At 38.2% G+C, this 22,859-nt stretch overlaps 1 protein-coding gene across 7 annotated transcripts in view; it reads left to right on the top strand.

Annotated features, from left to right (window-relative positions):
• The window catches only part of SH3KBP1 (SH3 domain containing kinase binding protein 1), a 158,806-nt gene that overhangs the window by 115,905 nt on the left and 20,042 nt on the right, over window positions 1-22,859 (top strand). For 5 of the 7 annotated variants that reach the window (XM_044441660.1, XM_044441657.1, XM_044441658.1 and 2 more), the window contains 5 exons: window positions 3,297-3,372; window positions 12,641-12,735; window positions 17,067-17,129; window positions 19,229-19,330; window positions 21,733-21,784. In XM_044441660.1, coding sequence (XP_044297595.1) covers window positions 3,297-3,372; window positions 12,641-12,735; window positions 17,067-17,129; window positions 19,229-19,330; window positions 21,733-21,784 — 388 coding nt within the window. The remainder of the gene's footprint in view (window positions 1-3,296; window positions 3,373-12,640; window positions 12,736-17,066; window positions 17,130-19,228; window positions 19,331-21,732; window positions 21,785-22,859) is intronic. The other 2 variants (XM_044441659.1, XM_044441664.1) reach the window with 1 other exon arrangement.

The raw sequence follows: 22,859 nt of genomic DNA, 5'->3' as shown, positions 1-22,859 counted from the left end.
ATAAAAGTGTGACTCTACATGTATACTTTGATTATCATAAGACCAAGCCTTCATTGCAGCAGTTCATTTGAATCTTTAAAGGACTTTCTGTATGATAGGTGTCCAACAAATAGTATCTTCAAAAGATCCTTACTGCCTTTGTGTTAGCTTAGTCATGTGCAGCAATTTCACACCAGATGAATCCATCACTGAGCATGAATTCCATGACCTTTCAGAGATTCTTTCTTGCAGTAGATAGAAGTCAACCAAATCGTTCTGGAATACATGCAGACAACAGCCCAACATCTGGAAATAAGGTGTATGCTGCTTGTAAAAGCATACAAATAGACTGAGCTACTTCTATCCTATAAGCTTACTATGTGGCCATGCATACCTTGCACTGCTATTATCATAAGAAGTTAAATCTTCATTCATCTCTCTTTTCTATGGTTGTTTATTTTCTGCCCTGATTTATAAAGAAAAGGCACAACTCCAAGATACATGAAAAAAGGACTAGCTGGTTTTCCATGCATTTTTAAAACTCAGTTATTGACCCACAGTTCTGGTGTCCTGAGAAACCTTAAAAGAGTCTTTTGTTCATACACTACATCTTAGTATACAGCTCAATTTTCCAATTGAACCTCTTGGTATGGAGCACTGACTCTTGGAATATTTAATATGACTAATAGTCATATTTCAGAATGCTATGACTGATTCAATTTTACTGTTCAGGAGTTTGGTCATACAGACTTCGGTACAGTAAACTGATACAAGACAGTCTGTTGATTCCTAAGTGTGTGTGTCTGATAAGTATCTGACTGGTAGAAACCTGAAATGCTCAACTTTGGCATGAACTCTAGCATGTTGCATGTTGGGGGAATGCTCACTCGGTGAAATTACTATCTTACATATAAGATAGTACATGTAAAACACAGTAAAACATGCTACATGAAAAACACAAACATGTACTATCATATTTATTATCTTAGAGTGTTCTAAACTCGCAGGACAGGCACGTGCTAAAGTTTAGCACTGAAAACCAGAGCTGCAAAGGCAGCAAATGTGGAGCAGAGCAGTATGAAGCACAGGAAGGGCAGGGAGTGGTTTGAGATGTAGTAATAATGGTAGGAAATAGAAAATGGAAATAATATGTACCCTTTGTTTACTCATTTCTCTTGACTAAAATAGAACATTCATATATGTCCCATTGAGGTAGGTGGAAATGTGAATGTTCTAATTTCGAAATACAGGGAAGTGTATAAACAAGAAACAAAGTATGACTGAGTTTACTACTCATTCCATGCAAATACCATGTCTAAAGGTGAGTTTAATGAAAAGAGTGTTTAAAAAAATCCTGCAGCAGCTAAAACATAATGTTTAATATTTTGTGTAAATGAGAACTTGGATATGAAAGTCAAAAGCGGAGAATCTTAATTGTAAGTATTTGCTGAATTCCATATGAATAGTGTTTTCAGTAATCTTGTTAAAATCTCTGCTTCTCTTTGCATTCTTCTGTAAGTCTCCCTCCACTTCCCCATTTTAATCTATAAATTATTGATATAATTTTAAGACTACAGTATCAGCTAGATTTATGACTTTGAGACCTATGTTGAAATAGAAAAAACATATTTTTAAATTGATTTATTTAGCCACTCAGGCCTGTCAGTTTGCTTTTACATACTACATAATTGTACGAGTCCAGGGAAATGGAATGGGAGGGTAGCAAAAACCTCAGTGTGATCTCTACCTTAATTTCACCTTTCTTTTATTGTGTTACTTATTGAAATTTGGTGACAGTGAAAGTCTGAAGTGTCTGAGATGGTAGATATGTGGTGCTTTGTATTCTGAAATGCATCAGAGATTGGCAATGGTTTCTAAAAAAAAATAGCATTCCTCATTAGTTTGCTTAATGTTGGAGAGCAATATATTTGGTTTCAGTGGGAAAAATTGAAAGTACAGATAGTAGCTGTTCTGTGTTTTATGAAACAGTAAAAACATAAATTAGTAAAATGTTTGGGAGCTGGAATAAAGGACATGCTTGTTGGGGTTCTGAATGTAGAAAGTGGACTGGTAATTCAAACTTAATACGCATATTTTTAAAAAGAACATCTAGCGATCCTGCTGGCTGGGTAATGTTCATCTAAAAGAAATGTATTTAGTTGTCAGGGTCACCACTTTATACTGTCAAACATAAATCAACTATTTCACTTTCCATACAAACAGCCTGCCAGAAGATAATTTGCTTCCTTGCCACCCTGAGTTTTTTGTATACAAGCATTTTAACTAATTAATTAATTCATGAGATAGGTTTGCCCCATCTTTAATAAATTTGAGTTGTCTTCCTAGACTGTCATAATGGCACTTGACTCCTGCCCCCACCCCCGTATTAATGAATTATGGGAGGATTGTCTTCTTTAGCTAAAATGTGTGTGTGAGAGAGAGGGAGAGGGAGATAATGGGGGGGGGGGAATATATTAAAAGCAAACCCTTAAATGTGTCCTCTGTGTTTGGTCTCCTGAATCATTCCATTTGTCATGGTCTATAGCTGGGACTAAATTTCCATTTTGCCCCTCTGCTGTTTATATTTTTCCAGGAAAAGCTCCGAGTTTTGTGCATTTCCAAGAAGGTGAGCTGCTCAAGATGTCAGCTTCCTTCTCTGCTACACTTACCTATAGATAGATAAGTAACAGACATAAGAGAACATGTTAATATCTCTCATGATGATTTGTTTCAGGCTTTTTGTTCAGTATACAGCCAGTAAATTAGCATCAACTCAAATGCTGTCTATATATCTAGCTTTTGTATAATCATAAATCATAGGTGCTGTTTTTTCTTTTAGGTATAGTCAATGAACAACTTTAACCTGTACTTTTTAACCCCAAGTTTAAATATTATTGGATAATTGCAGGCACTTACATAATGAATTACTGCAGGATAATACATTATTAAAGCTTGTCTTGATATGCTTATTTCATTCTAAGTAAGATATTTAGAATATCTTATTGCAAAGTTGTTATGCTGAGACGTACAAATGTCAACAGAGTTTTGATACTTCATATGGCTACACACAGGAGAACTTCCTTTGCATAAAATAATATGTAATTATGAGGTCAGAAAGGGATGATTAACTAGCCATTTAAGGTAATTGTGTCAGTAAGAACTGAGTGAATCACTTCAATACTTAAATTGGATTTTTTAATGTTCTTATTCAAGGAACAAATGTGTGAAGCATAGTATTTGCTATGCATGCACTAACACACACACACACTGGAATCATTGGTTAAATAAAATATGTTTATATTCTTATATGTTTACAGACAGTTGGAAAAAGAATACCCACTGCTGCAGCAATTCAGGAGCCAATGAAAATAGAATTGGACAGCAGAACAAAAGGTGCTGTGCTTTTTGTTTGATTTTTCTTGATCAAAGCATCTGGGGAAATTTGGGGTGCTCTCATTTCTTAGACATTGTCTATTTCAAAACTGGTAAAGAAAATGCACAACATCTTTGCACTAAAGATGCAAAATAGGGTTTTTTCCCCTGTAGGCTTCAAAATTAGCATTTATTTTATAACATGATTTCTACTAACGTTACATTACAGTTCTCATAAAGAAATAAAAATTTCCAGGTGTTTTTCTGTTGAAAAATATAGATCTGTTTCAGATCTGTATTCTCTTTCACTCTCTGACCTTGGCTTTGTGAACAACAACAACAACAACAACAACAACAACAACAACAACAGAGATTAAAATCTTCTAAAACTATCATTGTGTTTTCGTACATCTCATTTCTTAGAAAACTACTAATAATTTTGTATCTAATTTTTCATCAGGGTTTCAAGTATTATCTTAGGAGGCTTGATGTTACTAGACAATCCTCCAAATGGGGAGGGGAATTTAAAAACAATTAGATTCTTTCTGGGAAAGACTGAAAGGATGGGAGACTGCATTCGGGCCTTTTTTTCTTTTTTTCTTTGGCTGGGAAAGGTGAACAAGGCAACAAATTGTTACTGTGAATCTGGGACATGCCTCACTTGGTTATATTTCTCTGTGCTCCTAACAAAAATCTGAAGAATGTATCTCAATATATAAATTCCTAGTTTAAACAACAACACATCCGGGAGATGTAATCAACAAAATGCTTTAACTATCTGGTATGAGAAAATAGATAAAAGTGAACAATAGTTTTACAGTCTGAAGTACACTGCTGGACAGATTAGGCGGGGAGAAGAAAAGTAAAAAGTAAAAAAAAAAATTAATTGGGAAAACCTAGGGTGAAGCTATGTCTTAAGAAGGCAACGGAAGGTAACTAAAGAAGAAAATCTTTTGTTCCTGTAGCTATCACAAATTCTAATTTGAACATCTGTACAGTAGATGTTGTACCCATAACGAAGCTTGCTAGTTGTATCAGCCTGTCAGCCTATTAGAAGGCTTTGAATAATATGGATTTTATTTATAATAATTTCAAAGTAATGTGCATTCTATGTAAAATATTTTATATACTTTTAATATATCTTAGTTTAAACTAAGAATCAAGAAGGAAAATAAGCAGAGAAGAGAGTGGTGGAAGCTAGAAAGCAAGCAGCATTTCTTAGGGAACCAGATTTGCCCTATGGGTCACTGATCCTTATTCTGAATGGTTTGAGAGCTTGGCAGCCTTAAAAGTCATAGGCTGTGTCCAGCCTTAGTCTAACTTAAGTCATTATTTCAATGATGAACTTTAAGTAGGACTAATTGTGACTATAACTGTGGAGATGGGGCCCAGCTTTCTCACAATACAGCACTCTCAGGCAGTTAGTTAGTTAGTATTTATATATTTCTACACCACCCATCCAGCCAGAGGCAGCTCACAAAATCCAGACTGTTCAGATCTGGAATGCAAGATAAATAGGATAGAAGGGGAGGAATTGGTAGGTGATTCTGGAAAGTCAAGGACAACAAGCAAGAACCTGGGAATGTGTGAGGAATCCATTTTGGGGCAGGGAATACATTGGATTCTTCAGAGTTGTTGAGTCCCTGAGTCCAAGTTCACAGGACACAGAATCCAGTGTTCATGGGGCACTTTCCAGGAACCAAGCCATACATGCTGTACAAGCAGCATCCCTTTTTGAGTCATATGCAGCAGCTTTTGTTCATGCTTCTGTATGTGACAGAAGAAAGTTGTTAGTGTAGGACTCTGCAGAAATAGAGACCAATGCAACTGCTGCATGAGCAGCAAATTTCTTAAACTGCCCAGAGCCTATGGGAATGGGCCAGTATATAACTATTAAAATAGATAGATAAATAACTAAATCCTTCTTCTGTGCCATGTGCAGCAGCCTATATTTGGATTGTTGTGTGTATGCAGCAAAAGGTTGCCGGTTATTCCATTCTTCTGTTCCATGAGCATTCTCAGACTTCTCTCAGGTCAGCAAGGTGTAGAGAGGGGGCCCAGTTCTCAGAAGTTACAGTCCTCTCAGAAGGATTCAGCTGACTCAGAGGAGGAGGCAGAAGGTTAAGCCTAGCAAGATGACCTGTAGTTTCAAGGTTACTGGTGAAGGCTCTCCAACAGTGTGAAAACACTCTTTAAAAAGGAGGGAAATGTTTCAGAACTGGGTGGGGAGGAGATTGAGAGGAAGTTCCTTGACCCTGTCAGGGCATGACAGACAAAACTGGACAGACCAATTAAGAAATGTTGCATGTTCCCACAGTACAGCCCTCAAACAGCAGGAGTAACCTTAAGGGTGAAGTGAGAATCTTTTTAAAAGGAAGTGAGGGAAGGGAAGTTTAGATTCAGTTTGGATACTTCTCTCACATGCTAGGAAAAATGCTATTTGGACTTACACTATTTTGCAACCTGTTAGGCTTTAATAAAAAGAAATCAGGAGTTCTGATTGTAGTTAAAGTGACCCAGTTTTCTCCTACAGCCTCATTAAAAGCCATCTAGCCAGTAAGTAATTGCCTCTCTCTTTCCCAGCCAGTTACCATTTTGCTGTTGATTAAAAGGACAGGCATGGCCACCAGCATTGCTACATATAGTAATTCCTGATTGTAAAAAACTGCAGTGGAATTTCAGAGAAGGCATTATCTGCAGAGGTTCCTCATCTAACACATGGATGCTGGGGCTCCTTCTCTGGACCCTCACAAACCTTGTCCACTCCCCGTATCCCACCTTCTGACCTAGCGGCCCCTGGGAGCTTTGGGAGGCTAAGGGAAGATGAATTGACCTGGTATTACTAATCCATAATTGGAGATAATGAGGAGATGCCATTGCGTACCACTCATTTTTCCAATGGCTGAGTGCACCTCATATGAGGGAGGTGAAGAACAAGTGAAACCAACTGGGCATTTAGCCACTGCTTCCCCTTGTGGTGCAGGCAAATGATGAACAAAACTATCTCACTGGCCAAACTGCCAACAGGATGAGTTCCAGACAGTTTTTCATGCAGGGACCCAGTGATATCAGAGGCGGCACCCCTGATTTCACTGATGAGGCACTTACAGGGAATGAGGTCAGGGAAGCAATACTGCCTTTTGACCTGTTCTATACTTGTTCTATAGCTGAGTTCATGCCAGATTTAAAACAGTATTATAAAGATTTGTTTTAATAATCAAATAATGCATTCATACACTACAGCAGTTTTTTATCCATTCTAGAAATGCAAACCTCAGGAATGTTCCATTCATGGGACTGGGTCAGTTGGGAAGAATTTTGGGGAAAATGTCAAGGGAGAGAAATTCAGAACATTCCTGTTGTGATGACTGTAGAAATGGGGCCCAGCTCTGACACATTATGGTCTCCTCAGGTAGAATAATCAGATTCTGAGGAGGAGACAGAGCAGGGAAGATAACAGTTTTCAAGGTTTCTTAGTGAAGATATTCAGGTGGGCCATGAAAACCAATCACCTTGGGAAAAAGAGGGAGATATTTCAAAAGGCGTGGGGTGGGGGGGGGTCAGAATCTTTCTGAAAGGAAGGGAAGGAAGGGAGGGTTCAGTTTGGATGCAACATAGGCAGGTGCTTCTTCCATATCCCAAAGCGAACTTTACTTTGATTTATGCTATTTTTGTAACCTCCTGATCTCTAATAAAAGGACTGTGCTTCTAAAACCTTGTTTAGTTTGCTAGATAGAGGAAGGGGTGGGGGAGACCCACTTTCAAGAATGACCATTCATTGACCTTGTCAGATGGAAGTAGAAACAGAAATTGCTTGAGGGAATTCTAAAAACAATACTCTACAGGATGTACAGCATTTTTGCAATGATTTTTCTTACTGAATTCTTTATTTAGAATGAAAGATAAACAAAACTGAAGCCCCATAAATCTAAAAAGGGTCAGAGATGCAAACTGATATAAATAGTTTATCCAAACAATAAAGGCATAGTATCAATGAGTATTCCCTCCCCTCTGATTTATTTAATCACTTATTGTATATGTAGGTGCCCACAGCCTTGACTGGGTATGTGTGATGAATCCATTTTGAGGTGGGAATCTGTCCAGACTCTGGGCTGCTTTCTCATGGCTGTAAGCCCACCTTCCTAACATGTGCACTGAATGTTTGCATGCCACTCACCAGAATTTGCTTGGGCTCGCATGACATGGAAGAAGGTTGCCCGTTGCACAACTGGGGTTCCACACGCATTCATGGACTTCCTCTTGGGTTGCTTTCTTAGAGGGCCAAGTGTAAGATGACATCCATGAACTGACGAAAGGTGGATTCCATGGAGCCTTGTCACAACAGTAGTCTTCTCCACTTTTTAACATCTGGTAACCCTAGCTTGCAAGTAGATAACTTTGCCATAATCGCTAAGGAAGGATCTTATGCAAGGGAAACCTATGTAGATTTGAGTTACGATGCTTTACACACTTACTATGTAGTGTTAACCCACTGATTGTACCCCATATGTTTTTTTGTGCAATTGCCTTCAGGTAATGTAGTGAATGGCAGGTATTTTCAGAGCACTGAAACCTGTTGCAGCAGAAAAAAATCTTCCAAGACTAATTATAGAAGAAACCAGCCAGATTGGCTAGTAATGGCAGAAAAGGCTGAAACGGGGAACAGGGGCATTATAAAGGGGTCGGAAAATTGTTTCAGAAAATCATTTTTCAAATAAAGACTAGTCACTTTTTTGGAATATAAAATATTTCAAATATAAGTCTATAATATCTAATGACGATTGGGCACTAAAGCAAGCTTGCATCTAGAATTCTGAGTCTAAAATAGAAATATAGGCCCAAGAAGCAGTGTTAAGCAGTGTTAAAGTGCAATCAGTCAGAAGCCTTCAAATAGAAATGCAAAAACATGTTAAAGTGCTGCCTGGTCATCATGGGTTGTTGAAACAATGGTCAGTTGTAGAGCAAGTTATATGATACCTATGCATTATTATTATTGATCATCTTTATGTGCATTAATAAGCAGATTATGCTTATCAGCTTTCATTCATGCAATGAGATAACTATGTATTCTACAGTTTAGAAATTAAAATTTGGATCACAATATCTCTTTATTCTTATATAAAATGGACTAATGTGTTAATATTATTTGGGCTACGGTACCTAATTACTTTTTCCTGTCAGTAGTTGAGCTTGCCTGTTAACATTGCCCTCCCTGTTTGTCAAGGATTAAAATGACATATCTAGAGAACAAGTGAATGTACTTGGACGAGGTGCTTTTTTTACACATTTATGAGGATTTTTCCTCGCAGTAACTTATTCAGGAAGAAAGGAAGTAGAACTGCTGTCTAGAAACATCAGTATAAACCAGTGGACATAGAACTTCCCAGTGTATGTGTAATTTCCATGCTTAGAAAGATTCTCATAGTGCATGAGGTAGGAAAAAATCTGCTTTCCTGCTCTTTGTACTCCACCAGAAAAGTCTGTGCCTGCCTTCCCATATCCCCATCCAATCATGTCCCTTCAATTGATGAAATTATGTAGCCTCCCTGAGGATCAAAAGAAGGAATTAAAATCACAGCTTTTGTAGTAGTAAGGTAATGGAAATGTTTAGCAAAATTCTATAATGTGATTAAATTACATTTAAATGTTGGTGTGACCTCCCATTTGCCATTATAGTGTGGTGCTCCAGTTGTAGGTGTGCTGAAAGCTGGGCTCTCTTGTTCCCTGTGGAAAATCCATACACAATGATTGAAAAATGAGCACAGCCTTTCCAATTAAAGTATTTAATGGAATATTTTTGACTAAAGTAGTTTACTACAGGCAATTTCTATGCAAGTTTAGATAGAGAAAGATCTACAATTCCCAGCATGCCAACTATCTATATTGGCTGGAACATAATGGAAGTTGTAGGGCTTTTGTTGTCTAAACTTGTATAGGTTATTATGTTGTGTTAGTCATGAAGTCATGCCTGACCCTTCACAACCCCATGGACAACATTCCTCCAGGCTCTTCTGTCCTTCACCATCTCCCGGAGTCCACCTAAGCTCACACCAAGTGCTTCAGTGACTCTATATATCCACCTCATTCTGTACCATCCCTTTCTTTTGCCATCAATTGTTCCCAGCCTTAGGATCTTCTCCAGTGAGTCCTTCCTTCTCATTAGGTAGCCAAAGTATTTGAGTTTCATCTTCAGTATCTGGCCTTCTAAAGAGCAGTCAGGGTTGATCTTCTCTAAGACTGACTGGTTTGATCATCTTGCAGTCCAAGGGACTCGCAGGAGTCTCCTCCAGCACCACAATTCAAAGGCCTCAATCCTTTGGCGCTCAGCCTTCCTTATGGTTCAGCTTTCACAGCCATACATTACAACTGGGAAAACCGTAGCCTTGGCTATATGAACTTTTGTTGGCAGGGTGATGTTTCTGCTTTTTAGTATGCTGTCTAGATTTGCCGTAGCTTTCCTTCCAAGGAGCAAGCGTCTTTTAATTTCTGTCACTACCTCCTTTTCTTCCCCATCTATTTGCCAGGAAGTGAGAGGATTGGATGCCATGATCTTAGTTTTCCTAATGTTGAGTTTCAAGCCAACTTTTGCGCCTTCCTCTTTCATTTGCATCAAGAGGCTCTTTAGTTCCGCTTCACTTTCTGCCATTGTCCTCTGCATATCTGAGGTTGTTGATATTTCTCCCAGCAATCTTAATTCCAACTTGTGATTCATCTAGTCTCGCCTTTCTCATGATGTGCTCTGCATTTAAGTTGAATAGGCAGGGCAACAATATACAGCCTTGCTGTACTCCTTTCCCAATTTTGAACCATTAAGTAGTTCCATGTCCAGTTCTCACTGTTGCTTCTTGACCCGCATACAGGTTTCTCAAGAGACAAATAAGATGGTCAGGTACTCCCATTTCTTTAAGAACTTGCCACAATTTGTTGTGATCCACACAATCAAAGACTTTAGCATAGTCAGTGAAGCAGAAGTAGATGTTTATCTGGCGTTCCCTAGCTTTCTCCATGATCCAGAGTATGTTGACAATTTGATCTCTAGTTTCTCTGCCTCTTTGAAACCCTGCCTGTACTTCTGGTAGTTCTCAATCCACATACTGCTGGAACCTAGCTTGTAGGATTTTGAGCATAACTTTGCTAGCATGTGAAATGAGTACTATGGTGTGGTACTTCGAACATTCTTTGGCATTCCCCTTTCTTGGAATTCGAATGTAAACTGGCCTTTTCCAATCCTGTGGTCACTGCTGAGTTTTCCAAATTTGCTGGCATATTGAGTGTAGCACTTTTACTTTATCGTCTTTTAGGATTTTGAATAGCTCTGTTGGAATACTGTTGCTTCCACTAGCTTTGTTGTTGCTCAGACTTCCTAAGGCCCTTTTGACTTCACATTTCAGGATGTCTGGAATCCTAACCCTAACCTCATCATGGTTATCAGAGACATTAAGCTCTTTCTTGTATAGTTCTTCTGTGTAATCTTGCCACCTCTTCTTAATCTCTTCTGTTAGGTTCCTGCCATTTTGGTCCTTTATCATGCCCATCTTTGCATGAAATGTTCCCTTCATATCTCCAATTTTCTTGAAGAGATCTCTGGTCCTCCCTATTCTATTGTTTTCTTCTATTTCTTTGCACTGTTCATGTACGAAGGCCTTTTTATCTCTTCTAGCTATTCTCTGGAATTCTGCATTCAATTGGGTTTATCTTTCTCTTTCTCCCTTGCCTTTCACTTCCCTTCTTTCCTCAGCTGTTTGTAAAGCTTCCTCAGACAGCCATTTTGCTTTCCTGCATTTCTTTTTCTTTGGGATGGTTTTAGTTGCTATCTCTTGTACAATGTTGTGAGCCTCCATCCATAATTATTCAGGTACTCTGTCTATCAGATCAAATTCCTTAAATCTATTTGTCACTTCTACTGTATATTCATCAGGGATATGATTTAGGTCATACCTGAGTGGCCTAGTGCTTTTCCCTACTTTCTTCAATTTAAGCCTAAATTTTGCAATGAGAAGCTCATGATCTGAGCCAGAGTCAGCTCCTGGTCTTATTTTTACTGATTGTACAGAGCTTCTCCATCTTTGGCTGCAGAGCACATAGTCAATCTGATTTCTGTGTTGACCATCTGGTGATGTCCATGTGTAGAGTTGTCTCTTGGGTTGTTGGAAAAGAGTGTTTGCTATGACCGTCATATTCTCTTGACAAAATTCTACCAACCTGTGCCCTGCTTCATTTTGTACTCCAAGGCCAAACTTGCCTGTTATTCCAGTTATCTTTTGGCTTCCTACTTTAGCATTCCAATCCCCTATGATGATAAGGACATCATTTTTGGTGTTAATTCTAGAAGGTGTTATAGGCCTTCATAGAACTGGTCAACTTCAGCCTCTTCAGCACCAGTGGCTGGGGCATAGATTTGGACTATTGTGATGTTGAATGGTTTGCCTTGGATTCAAACTGAGATCATTCTGTCATTTTGGAGATTGTATCCCAGTACTGCTTTTCCTACTCTTTTATTGACTATGAAGGCTACTCCATTTCTTCGGAGGGATACTTGCCCACAGTAGTATACCTGATGGTCATCTGAATTAAATTCACCCATTCCTATCCATTTTAGTTCGCTGATTTCCAAGATGTCACTGTTCAGTCTTGTCATCTCATGTTTGACCATGTGCAGCTTACCTTGATTCATAGATCTTACATTTCAGGTTCCTATGCTGTATTGGTCTTTACAGCATAGGACTTTCCTTTCACCACCAGATACATCCGCAACTGAGTGTCCTTTCAGCTTTGACTTTTCATTCTTTCTGGCACTACTAGTACTAACCCTCTGCTCTTCCGCAGTAGCACATTGGACATCTTCTGATACAAGGGGCTCATTTTCCAGCGCAATATCTCTTTGCCTGGTGGTGCTGTCCATGGGGTTTTCATGGCAAGGATACTGGAGTGGATTGCCATTTCCTTCTCCAGTGGATCACGTTTTGTCAGAGCTCTCTCCTATGACCCGACTGTCTTGGGTGCTCCTGCACAGCATAGCTCAAAGCTTCATTGAGATACACAAGCTCCTTCGCCATGGCAAGGCAGTGATCCAGGAAGGAAAAATCTTGTATAGGATTGCATCCCAAATGAGTGTTTCTTCAGAATTTTTCATTATTTTACATTGTCTAGTAGTATATAATGCGTTCTAATGTTTCATGCACTTTCTAAAGTCAACTGGTTTGATTGGAGAAATGTTCATTTTGACAATACATAGAAATTTCAGGAAACAAAAAGTATTGAAATGGAATATGCTTTTTCTCCTTTTCAGTAAAAGAGTATTGTAAAGTTATATTTCCATATGAAGCACAGAATGAAGATGAATTGACAATCAAAGAAGGTGATATTGTCACTCTTGTCAATAAGGTAATTGCAATATTTTTTCTGTTTAAAAATATTAATGTACTTTCATATGGGAAAATGTTGTTGATGTTTAGGTTAAATTTGTTTTGATATGTACTTATGTTTGATAATGATGCATGCTTTATACGCTGCAAGTGTCATAGGAAATACATCGATAAGTCACTTGCTGTGGCTTTTCAAATGGCCCTTTTTTATTTAAAATTGCAGTTTTCTTAGTCCTTTATTTCTCTGGACAAGATCGCCACTTATGACTGAAACCTGATTTACACATATAGTAGAGAAGGAGCTTAAGTGGACTCCAGGGGATGGTGGAGGACAGGAAAGCCTGGAGGAATGTTGTCCATGGGGTCACGATGGGTCGGATACTACTTTGTGACTAGCAACAACAACAACAGAAAGAGGATGAGAATTTTCACTATTTCATATGCAGTTGGAAAGCAATCATACATGCCTATATTTAAGGTTCCCTACACATAGAGTTCCATCAGGCAAAGGATTAAGCTAGAACTTGTCTCCCCTTGATTTCAATATGCAGGAGACCATTGTAGTATTTGCAGGACATTGTAAAATTGTTTGCAGATGGTTGTCACCTCTATGTTATCTGATGTGGTGCAGTCTACTCAGCCATGTTAACTTTTTACCACCTTATTTCCAGCTCATTGTGCTGCATATTAAGCCCAGCCTAAAACACAAGGCAGAAATATTTCCAAACACACATATCACAAATAATTGCTGCAAGCCTTAGAACAGCCTAAAGCCACCTAAGCTCACACCAACTGCTTCAGTGACTCCATCTAGCCACCTCACCCTCTGCCGTCCCCTTCTTCTTTTGCCATCTATTGTTCCCAGCGTTAGGCTCTTCTCCAGGGAGTCCTTCCTTCTCATTAGGTGGCCAAAGTATTTGAGTTTCATCTTTAGTATATGGCCTTCTAAAGAGCAGTCAGGGTTGATCTCCTCTAGGACTGACCAGTTTGATCGCCTTGCGGTCCAAGGGAGGAGTCTCCTCCATAACCACAATACAAAGACCTCAATCCTTTTGCGCTCAGCCTTCCTTATGGTCCAGCTTTCACAGCCATACATTTTAACTGGGAAAACCGTAGCCTTGGCTATATGAACTTTTGTTGGCAGGGTGATGTTTCTGCTTTTTAGTATGCTGTCTAGATTTGCCATAGCTTTCCTTCCAAGGAGCAAGCGTCTTTTAATTTCTGTCACTACCTCCATTTCTTTCCCATCTATTTGCCAGGAAGTGAGAAGACCGGATGCCATGATCTTAGTTTTCTTAATGTTGAGTTTCAAGCCAACTTTTGCGCTCTCCTCCTTCACCCACTCTCCTCCTTCACCCGCTCTTTAGTTCCTCTTCACTTTCTGCCATGAGAGTGGTATCATCTGCATATCTGAGGTTGTTGATATTTCTTCCAGCAATCTTAATTCCAGCTGGTGATTCATCTAGCTCTGCCTTTCTCATGATGTGCTCTGCATATAAGTTAAATAGGCAGGGCGACAGTATACAGCCTTGCCGAACTCCTTCTTGGCCACATTGAATAACCCAAGGAAGGATACAACTTCCTTTACCCATGAATAACGCTTTACTAGATTTTTTCTAAATAAAAGACTGCAAGTATTGTGTCCTTCTGTTGTGGTTGTTGGGAGTAAGAAAGTTGGCAGCAATGGGCATACATTCTCCAAGGCTGCTGGTGGGGGTTCAGAAGAATCAGAAGAAGGAGAAGGGGAGAGGAATGGTGGAAGGCTGGGAATGTGGGCCATCCTGAGACATTGAGAGGAGAGAAGCAGAGATACTTACCTGAAGGCCAGGTGGGCAGGCAGTCTCTGGGAATTACTAAGATGTACAGTTGTCAGGAGGGGAATTGGAACAGGGAAGCTTCTCAGACACAGATGCGGCAGTCCCAGCTCTTGATTCCACGATATCTTATGCACAAAGGAGGGTGCCCCAATTAAAGTGTGCAAGGAGGATGCATGCTTGTTTTCAGAAGGTCGCTCCTGAAGGGATGGGGCCCAAGAATGCTCATAAGGAGAATTCCTGGTAGTGAATACTAGTTTGGGTTCAACAACTGTGCATGCTCAGAGGTTCATTATGTTTCTGTGCTTCAGTCAAAGGACGCTTTGCAAGAAAAGATCTGTGGCTTTTAATGCATGGAGAAGGAACTCCAGCTTCCTACAGAAATGGGGGAGTTGCTCCATCACTTTGGTCATTTTTGTTGCCAAGATGTTTTTTAAAAGATGTTTTAAAAAGGTATTTGACAAATTCATGGAGGATAGTGCTATTAATAGTCACTAGTCAAAACAGCTATAAATTACCTCTATTAAGAAAATCAGTATACTTCTGATACTGAAAGAAATACATAAGCACCCTTAAGTAATATATAGGTAATATATAGCAACAAATTTTGCACTATTGCCTGTTTTCTAGGTGAATGATCTTTTATGTTGTAGGAAAGATATGGGAATCTGCAATTTTCAGTGACTACCCCATGTTCTGTGCCATGCATACTTGCACCCTAACCACATAGAAATGGTTTGTGGAAATTAATTTGTAAACTTCACACTTTGAATGCAGCAGGTGAGGTTTTTAGCTTTATGAAGTTAAGATCATATATTTGGAATTGTAGAAAAGTATATTCAACATTGGAGTAAGTTTCTGAATAAGTTATTACAGAACAGCAGAAAATGAGTTGCAACTGGTTGTACAGTTAAACCAAATACACAGTTTGGGGAAAAAAGTACTAATGAGACCAGATGGATGCATAATACTTAGCTGTACTTGCTTTGGATGGGAAATGATGAACACTAAATTGGTTCATCTGAAGTTGCCTTTAAATGTGGAACAATGTGCAATAATATTAAGATAGCAACGAACATACAAAATGGCAATTAAGACAATATTCCTCTTATGAAAATTGCTTAGCTTTTGCTCACAAATCTTGGTTTCTTTCACTGAAATAGGATTTTGATTTCTAAAGAAATACATGTTTCATCAACCAAGTTCAAAAATTGGTTAAGCATTATGGAAACAGACCTGCTGAAGTCAGTCGTGCAAGTGCTTTGCCTCTGCCCTTTGTTCTGTGGGTGGCATGACTATGTGGAAGAGATTAGATGCATTTTTCCTAGTGTAAACTAACACCAGTGTGTTTATTTATCCAAACTTTAACTAGTTTAACAGCTTACTGAAACAAGCCAAGATCAAACCATGGTTTCTTATCCTGGTTTGTTTTAGTAAACCTTAGTTTGAACTAAGATTACTGGTGTGGGACAAAGGAGATGTAGGCTTTAGTCCCTGCTCAACCAGGAAGCTCACTTGGTGACTGTGGGCCAGTCACTGCGTCTCAGCCCAATCTATCTCACAAGGTGGTTGTGTGGATAAAATGAAGACGAAGAGCACCTTGTAAGTTTCTTTGAGTCCCTTGCAAGATGAAAAAGGGCAGGATATAAATGTAACATAATTATAATGATTAGTTGGTCAGCGGCTGAGAATTAAGTGTACATTTGTTTATTTTATAAGCTACTTAGCTTCTTGGTTTCTAATAGGGAATGAAACAAATAGTAAAGGTGACTTTTACTTTTAACAAAAAATAACCTTTAATTTGTGCTTCGTTCTGTAGCATGACATGTATATCAAAATCTGGTATTAAGCAGACTTCCTTGAATATAATCAACTAATTGGCAGATTAAAAGCCTGCTGATCAAGTCCATATTATTTAACAACAACCCCCCTCGGGCACTGCAGATATATATACCTAGTGACTGGATTTTACTGTTTGAGTCCTTTATTCCTTTGTATTCAGCTGAAGCCTTCCTTTTTTGAATCAAGAACAAAAGCAATATCTTGAAACAATTGCCTTCAATAAGTATAGTAATCATGGTTGTATTATGGTGATCTGTCGAATAGTGAATGACAGGTATATCCATGTATGCAATGTAAAATCTGAGCAACCCATCTACCTACTGCCTTGCCTTGCTTCTGTTAGAATGTGCAGATGGGAGATATAATAGCTGTCTCATAAATGCCTAAACCTTTGCTGTATGCATGAGTTGTGTAACACACAGCCCATTTACTGGAAAAAGTATAGGTTGTAATGCAATAGGACTCTCATTTTATATTTGCTTTGAAGGACACTTCCACAAATTACTTGACCATGTATTTCATTTTAGATATAATACCTAGTTTATTTCCAGTTTTAGATTTATTTGGAAGTATAGGGTTTTTCTACTAGATTACTTACAGATTTTTTAGAAAAGGCTCTGAACAAATAACTGTGTATTGTCTTAATCTTTTTTACATATTTCTACTGAAACACCCCTTTTATCTCCTCTATGAGACTGAGTCCCTCATCTTGAAGAGGCAGCCTACACAGTTCTTTTTGCACCAGTCAGCATGGCAGGTAGGAGGGCTGGAGAGTGAATTCTCAATTCCAAGGTCAAGGTTCTAGTTCCAGCCTCGGATCTCAGAATCCAAAGTATCTTATGGCCACCCAGATGATACCTTGGGACCATAGGATGACTCTCTAACAACTCTCTTCCAGACCCTCTTAACCAATCTTTTATAGCCTGTTGTCAATAATATGTAATGATTTTCGTATTCTGTTTCCCAGCACAAATAGATGTCATGTTCACTGGTATCACTAATTTCAATAGTGCTAACATTTCATATTTTAATGCATTATAATTTGTATGTGTTTCTGAAGCCATCATCTAATTATTTTAATTAAATGAACAAGATGTTTTGAACTTCTTACCCTGAGCACTGAACAAATGTACAAAATAGGAATGAAAGTAATCTAAAAAAGCAGGATGCAGTATATTAATATTAACATTTCAAGTATGTTAAATATTAAAATTTCAGCTGAAAAGTATTGAAATGCAATGAGTTTGATCCTTCCAGATGATCTATTGTCTGGCTGGATTTGTAGGGGCCAACAGGGATCTGATGGGCTTCAGGAAGCATTTTGCTTCCATGGTGTTAGAACCACAGTGTGGAAAAAACTATACTCCCACTGTCCCTCCTACTGTCCTACTCTCCCAGCTATCCTTGAGAGTAAGGGACCTTATTGGAGGGTGGGGGTGGCTATGCAGATATAAGCAATCCTTAGAGTAAGCAGAACCCAAGTCCTTTTCAGACTTTATACACCAGATACCTTATCACTAGCATACACTGTGAATTTAAACGTATTAATGCTAAAGTTTAAGAAAGACTCTGTGTATTTGTGTGAGACAGAGCAAAACCCACTGCAAGTGATCTGTTAAAGTTTATGATGCAATTTCAATTTTATCACACAATTCTGCAGTGAACCGCCTTCATTCCACAGAATTCAGTGAGAGATAAAGGGCTGAAATCTTATGCACACCTCAGAGTAAGACCCATTGAACTCAGACTTAGTTTCAAGCCATAACAACGAAAAAGCATTGTGCTGTGCAGCAGTATGCATCCAGCTATAGGCAACAATTCTAACCAATTATAAGATACATAAATCTAAGATTAACATATTTGCATTTAGAAAGTTAAATGAACAAATATTTCTAACAATGTGGTTTATTTATTTATATCTAGGATTGGTATGTTGCTTTATAGCAAACAAGATTCCCAAGAAATGAACAATAAAATAAGATTGCATAAAATGTTTAATAAAATGTATATTTTTTCTAATTCATCTATATATCTTTTTTGTTAGGTGGGTTTTTAAAGTTGTTGATAGGCTTTCTGTCTGCAACAGGAATTGCATTTTTTTCTTCAGAAGGCCATGGCTTCACATGGGAGAATACAATCAAGTTTTCCCAAACTTTGTAGGGTCCTCTTATTTGTTTGAGTTGATTCAATACTTCCTGGGAATGGTGGAAGTTGTAGGCTAATGCATCTGGTGAGCTCCAGTTTGGGAAAACTTAGCCTACATAATCCATCCTGTGAGAATAGGATGGCAGGGTGCTGATTCCATGGGAAAGACAAATATATTTGGCCCACCAATGTGGCTAGATCACAGAGGAAGTTGTCCTATGCTAAGTCAAACCATCGGTTCAGCTAGGCTACCGTGATTGACACTGACTGGCAATGGCTCTTCAGTATTTGAAACAGGATTCCTAGAGATATCAAAGGAGTGCACTTTTCAACTACCAAATACCACAGCATAGCCAATTGTTCTGTATCTTCATCACCATATTATTCACCACCATAATATTCACCACCATAGTATTCACCATAGAATTATTCACCATATTCTCCTAATATTTCTTTCAATTAATCAGGAGAGAATATGGATAGCAATTCACAGCTGATTATTGGGAAATTTACCTGAGAAGGCTGAAAACCTGGTAATATAAGTTTTGATCCCATCATGAAAATAGGTGCTTACATAATAGTACTCTGCACACACCTCTTTGTACTCACAGTTAACAAGGACAAAGAATTCTGATACACCAACAAAACCTGTCTCCTAACATATGCTCATCTTGTTCCTCCTCTTCCTCCACCCCTTTCAACATGTTATAGGAATGCATTGATGCTGGCTGGTGGGAAGGAGAGCTCAATGGTAAAAGAGGAGTGTTTCCTGATAATTTTGTTAAATTACTTCTTCCTGACTTTGAAAAGGAGGTAAGCGCTGAATACCCTTTATCATAAAACACGATAGTTGACTGTAAATCTTTTAGAAACCTCTAGCTTTTATTGAAAAAATGTTGTTATACTAAAGCAAAGCTAAATCTTTAAAAAGCCAACAAAAATATTGTTATTATATAACATTTTGCTGACCTGTAAAACCAGGCTTTGCAACTAAAATACCAGCTTCTTTTATACACTGATGCCTCGTGTGAAGAAATAGGTGGAGATCATGCTTTAATTTTCTAGTTATACTGACTCTTAGGATTCTGCCTTTTACTTAATCAGACCTAACTCTCTACCTATTATGATCACAAACCTCTTGGGAATCTATATGTTCAGTGACATTTTAGATGCTCATACTAGAACAAAAATGGTACACTTAACCTTTAAGGTTAAATACTAAAACTACAATTTGCTAGATGTGTTTTGACCATAAAGGTAAATTTTGTCACATTTCCAAATATAAATATATTGGAGAAGGTTTTTCCTGGAATTCATCTAATTTGGTAGCTCAGGAAACTAAGTATAACTTTGCTGGTGAAAAGCTTCTGCTTCACTGAGCTTTTACTTTCCTTCATCCGTACCAAAATGCCTTTAGCTGCATATGGTTTATAAGTTCCCAAGAATTAGCAACTACACTTTACATAGTTGTGACACTTGGTCTGCTCTCTTGCAATGTCAAGAAAATTTTATCTTACAAGAAATAACCATTTAAGGAGCAACTCTGTGGCCATTAGACAGTGGCTGGGTTTATACATTGTGACAAGCAACCCTGCACCACTATGGCTTATTGTGTAGTGTGAATGCAGCCAGTGCCTGAGGTGGCATGAGATATTGTGGATCACAACCAATAAGGTTAGAGACAGAATTCCAAAATGCTTTTGCTAGATAGGCAGAAAACCATGTTTAGTGAAAACGCAGGTGGAAGGATAGAGAAGCAAAGATTGCCTTCACTAGGCCTTCCATCCTGCATAGGATGCTTATAAGCCTCCAGGTTCAGGGCTTCCAAGCATCAAGTTTTACAACTGTGTCTTTAATACCTGTCATGAGAAAGAAAAGACAATATTTAGAATGCTATTGTATTTTGCAAATGTTGTTTTTATTGTTCTGGCTATAGTTCATAGCAATATGGAAAGTCTGTATAGATGTTTTTGCGCAAACATAACATATGTTATAACATATTAATGAAATAATTGTGTACAGATGTGTTTTTTTAAAGCAGTATTTTACAAGTTTAGCCAACATTGTAAGACGGATGATTTTGTTTTGAGTGTGAGTGAAAATTCCCTAGATGACCCCAGTGCAGTGCTATTCAGTGCTTAACTGATATGTGAGCTACATATGGTACTTAAATACTCCTTCCTTACTAACCTTCATTTACTCTGGCAGGAGGATTTTCCTATAACTTGAGTGCTAGAAGCCAATATAATTCTAGAATTCAAAAAAAGAGAGAATAGGCGACAAAATGAAGACTATGGGAGAATCTCTTTAAGTGCAAGCTACAGTGTAGAATATTTTAAGAATTGCTAACAGTTCTCAATATTGAAGTAGTAAACCGTAAATCAAGAGAATATATTTGCTGAAAACCTACAAGATGCATCCCTTTGTTTTAATAAATGGCATTGCTAGCTCCCATTGTTCTAATAAAGCCTGTAAATAGTACTATACCTTACATGTTTTCAATAAACAGATATCTAAATAGAGTTTGCTGTTAACATTTTGTATCCATCCTCTAAGTCATTTATAACCTTTGTCACCTGGGAGATATGTGCATCTACTTTTTTCTGCGGTCTCACTGGGCTGCTGGATGTAATAAAGAAGGGAATTGCATCTGGAAAAGCTTTTCTAATTTCATTTAACAGCATTCACATCTTTTGGATTAGAAGTGGGTTGGTTAAAGAGAGAAAATAATGACAGAAAAATCTGGTACTGATGTATGTAATTAGTTTCTTTCTTCCAGCATTAGAAAGTGTTAATAACTGTACTTTATTTTATTCCTTAAATAGGATAATAGTCATATATTAGCAAATTAGAAAAAAAATATTCCCTTTGGAGAACATTTCTTGCGATCTGTATTTATTAATCCTCTGTTAGCTTCTGTAGTGCCTAAGTATTTTTAAAATAGTTTTAGATGTTTACTATACTTCTTTAGTTCATTATTCAAATGCCATCTTTCTTGGAGATTAATGTCTCTCTTACTCAAGAGAGGATATACCCTTGTAAAGTTAAAAAGAGATGTTTTTTGTTTATATTTTCTTCATAAATTGCATTTATTTTGCTACATTGGCGAAAAGCCTTTTGAATTGGAATATCATTCCACACTGACTAATAGAGACAAAATTAATCTTCTGTCTGGTTCAAATTCAAGATAATAAACTTACATCTACTTCCTTTAGAGACCTAAGAAGCCACCACCTCCCTCAGCTCCTGCCTTCAAACAAGGATCAGGTAATGCACTGCTGTCATACAATAAACATCAGTAAATGTACCTTGCTGACAGTAAAACCACTTTTCTGGCTTAATGGAAGCTCTCAGAATAGCCATATCAACCATGATATTTAAAAATTGTTAAATTGCAGGTATCCTCTGCCTGTAATAAACTGCTTTTGAAATTCCAGAGTTCTCATACCTATGGAAAACTAGGAAAACCAGTCAAATACTATTCTAGTTAAGTAAAAAACTGGAACTTGTTCTATTTCACCAAATTAAGCAAGGCAGAGGTTATTGTTATATTTCTCCATGCAGGGATTATATGTTAGTTCAGTATAATATGTTTCTTTAAAGTGTTGGCAGAGTACAACTTTTAATAGATCCATTCCAGGCAAGGTTCAGGTCTGTTCTTGGCATGAGAGATGTTTTGATCACCCTCTCCCTATGCTGGAAGAGAGACAGGGCGTATGACCCTGTTGGTATTCCTGGACAATTGAGCAGCTTTTGATACCCTTGACCACAGTATCCTTCTGGAGCAACTGATTGAGATCCAAGTGTGGGGCACTACATTGCAGTGGTTCTGCTCCTACTTGGAGGGCCAGCTCCAAAAGGTGGTGCTTGGGCGATACTGCTCTGCCATTTGAACTCTCCCATAAAGAGTTCCTTAGTGTTGGGCTTATCTACCATTCTATTTAACATCTACATGAACCCAGTGAGTGGGGTTGTCCAGAGTTTTCGAATACATGATCATCAACATGACCTCAAGTGAGGCTGTGGATGTACTAAAATGGTGCTTGATTGTAACAATGGACTGGATAAGGCCTAACAAACTGAACCTCAATCCAGACAATACTGATATGCTGTAGTGGGCAGTTCTTCTGACTGAATAGAGGAAATTCAGCCTCTTCTAGATAGGATTTCAATCCCCTTGAAGGAGCAGGTTTGTATCTTGGGGTGCTCCTTGAGCCATTGTTGTCACTAGAGCCCAGGTGATTTCAGTGGTATTGAGTGGCTTATATCAGCTTCACCTGGTAGTCCACCTACATCCTATATGGATGGAGATTTACACTTTGGTAACATCAAAGTAGATTAC

The sequence above is a fragment of the Varanus komodoensis genome, unplaced genomic scaffold, assembly GCF_004798865.1.
Source record: "Varanus komodoensis strain SLA01 unplaced genomic scaffold, ASM479886v1 scaffold4, whole genome shotgun sequence".
NCBI classification, from domain to species: Eukaryota; Metazoa; Chordata; class Lepidosauria; order Squamata; family Varanidae; genus Varanus; species Varanus komodoensis.
Note: the sequence above shows the minus strand (reverse complement) of the source record. Positions and strands in the feature narration are given on the sequence as shown.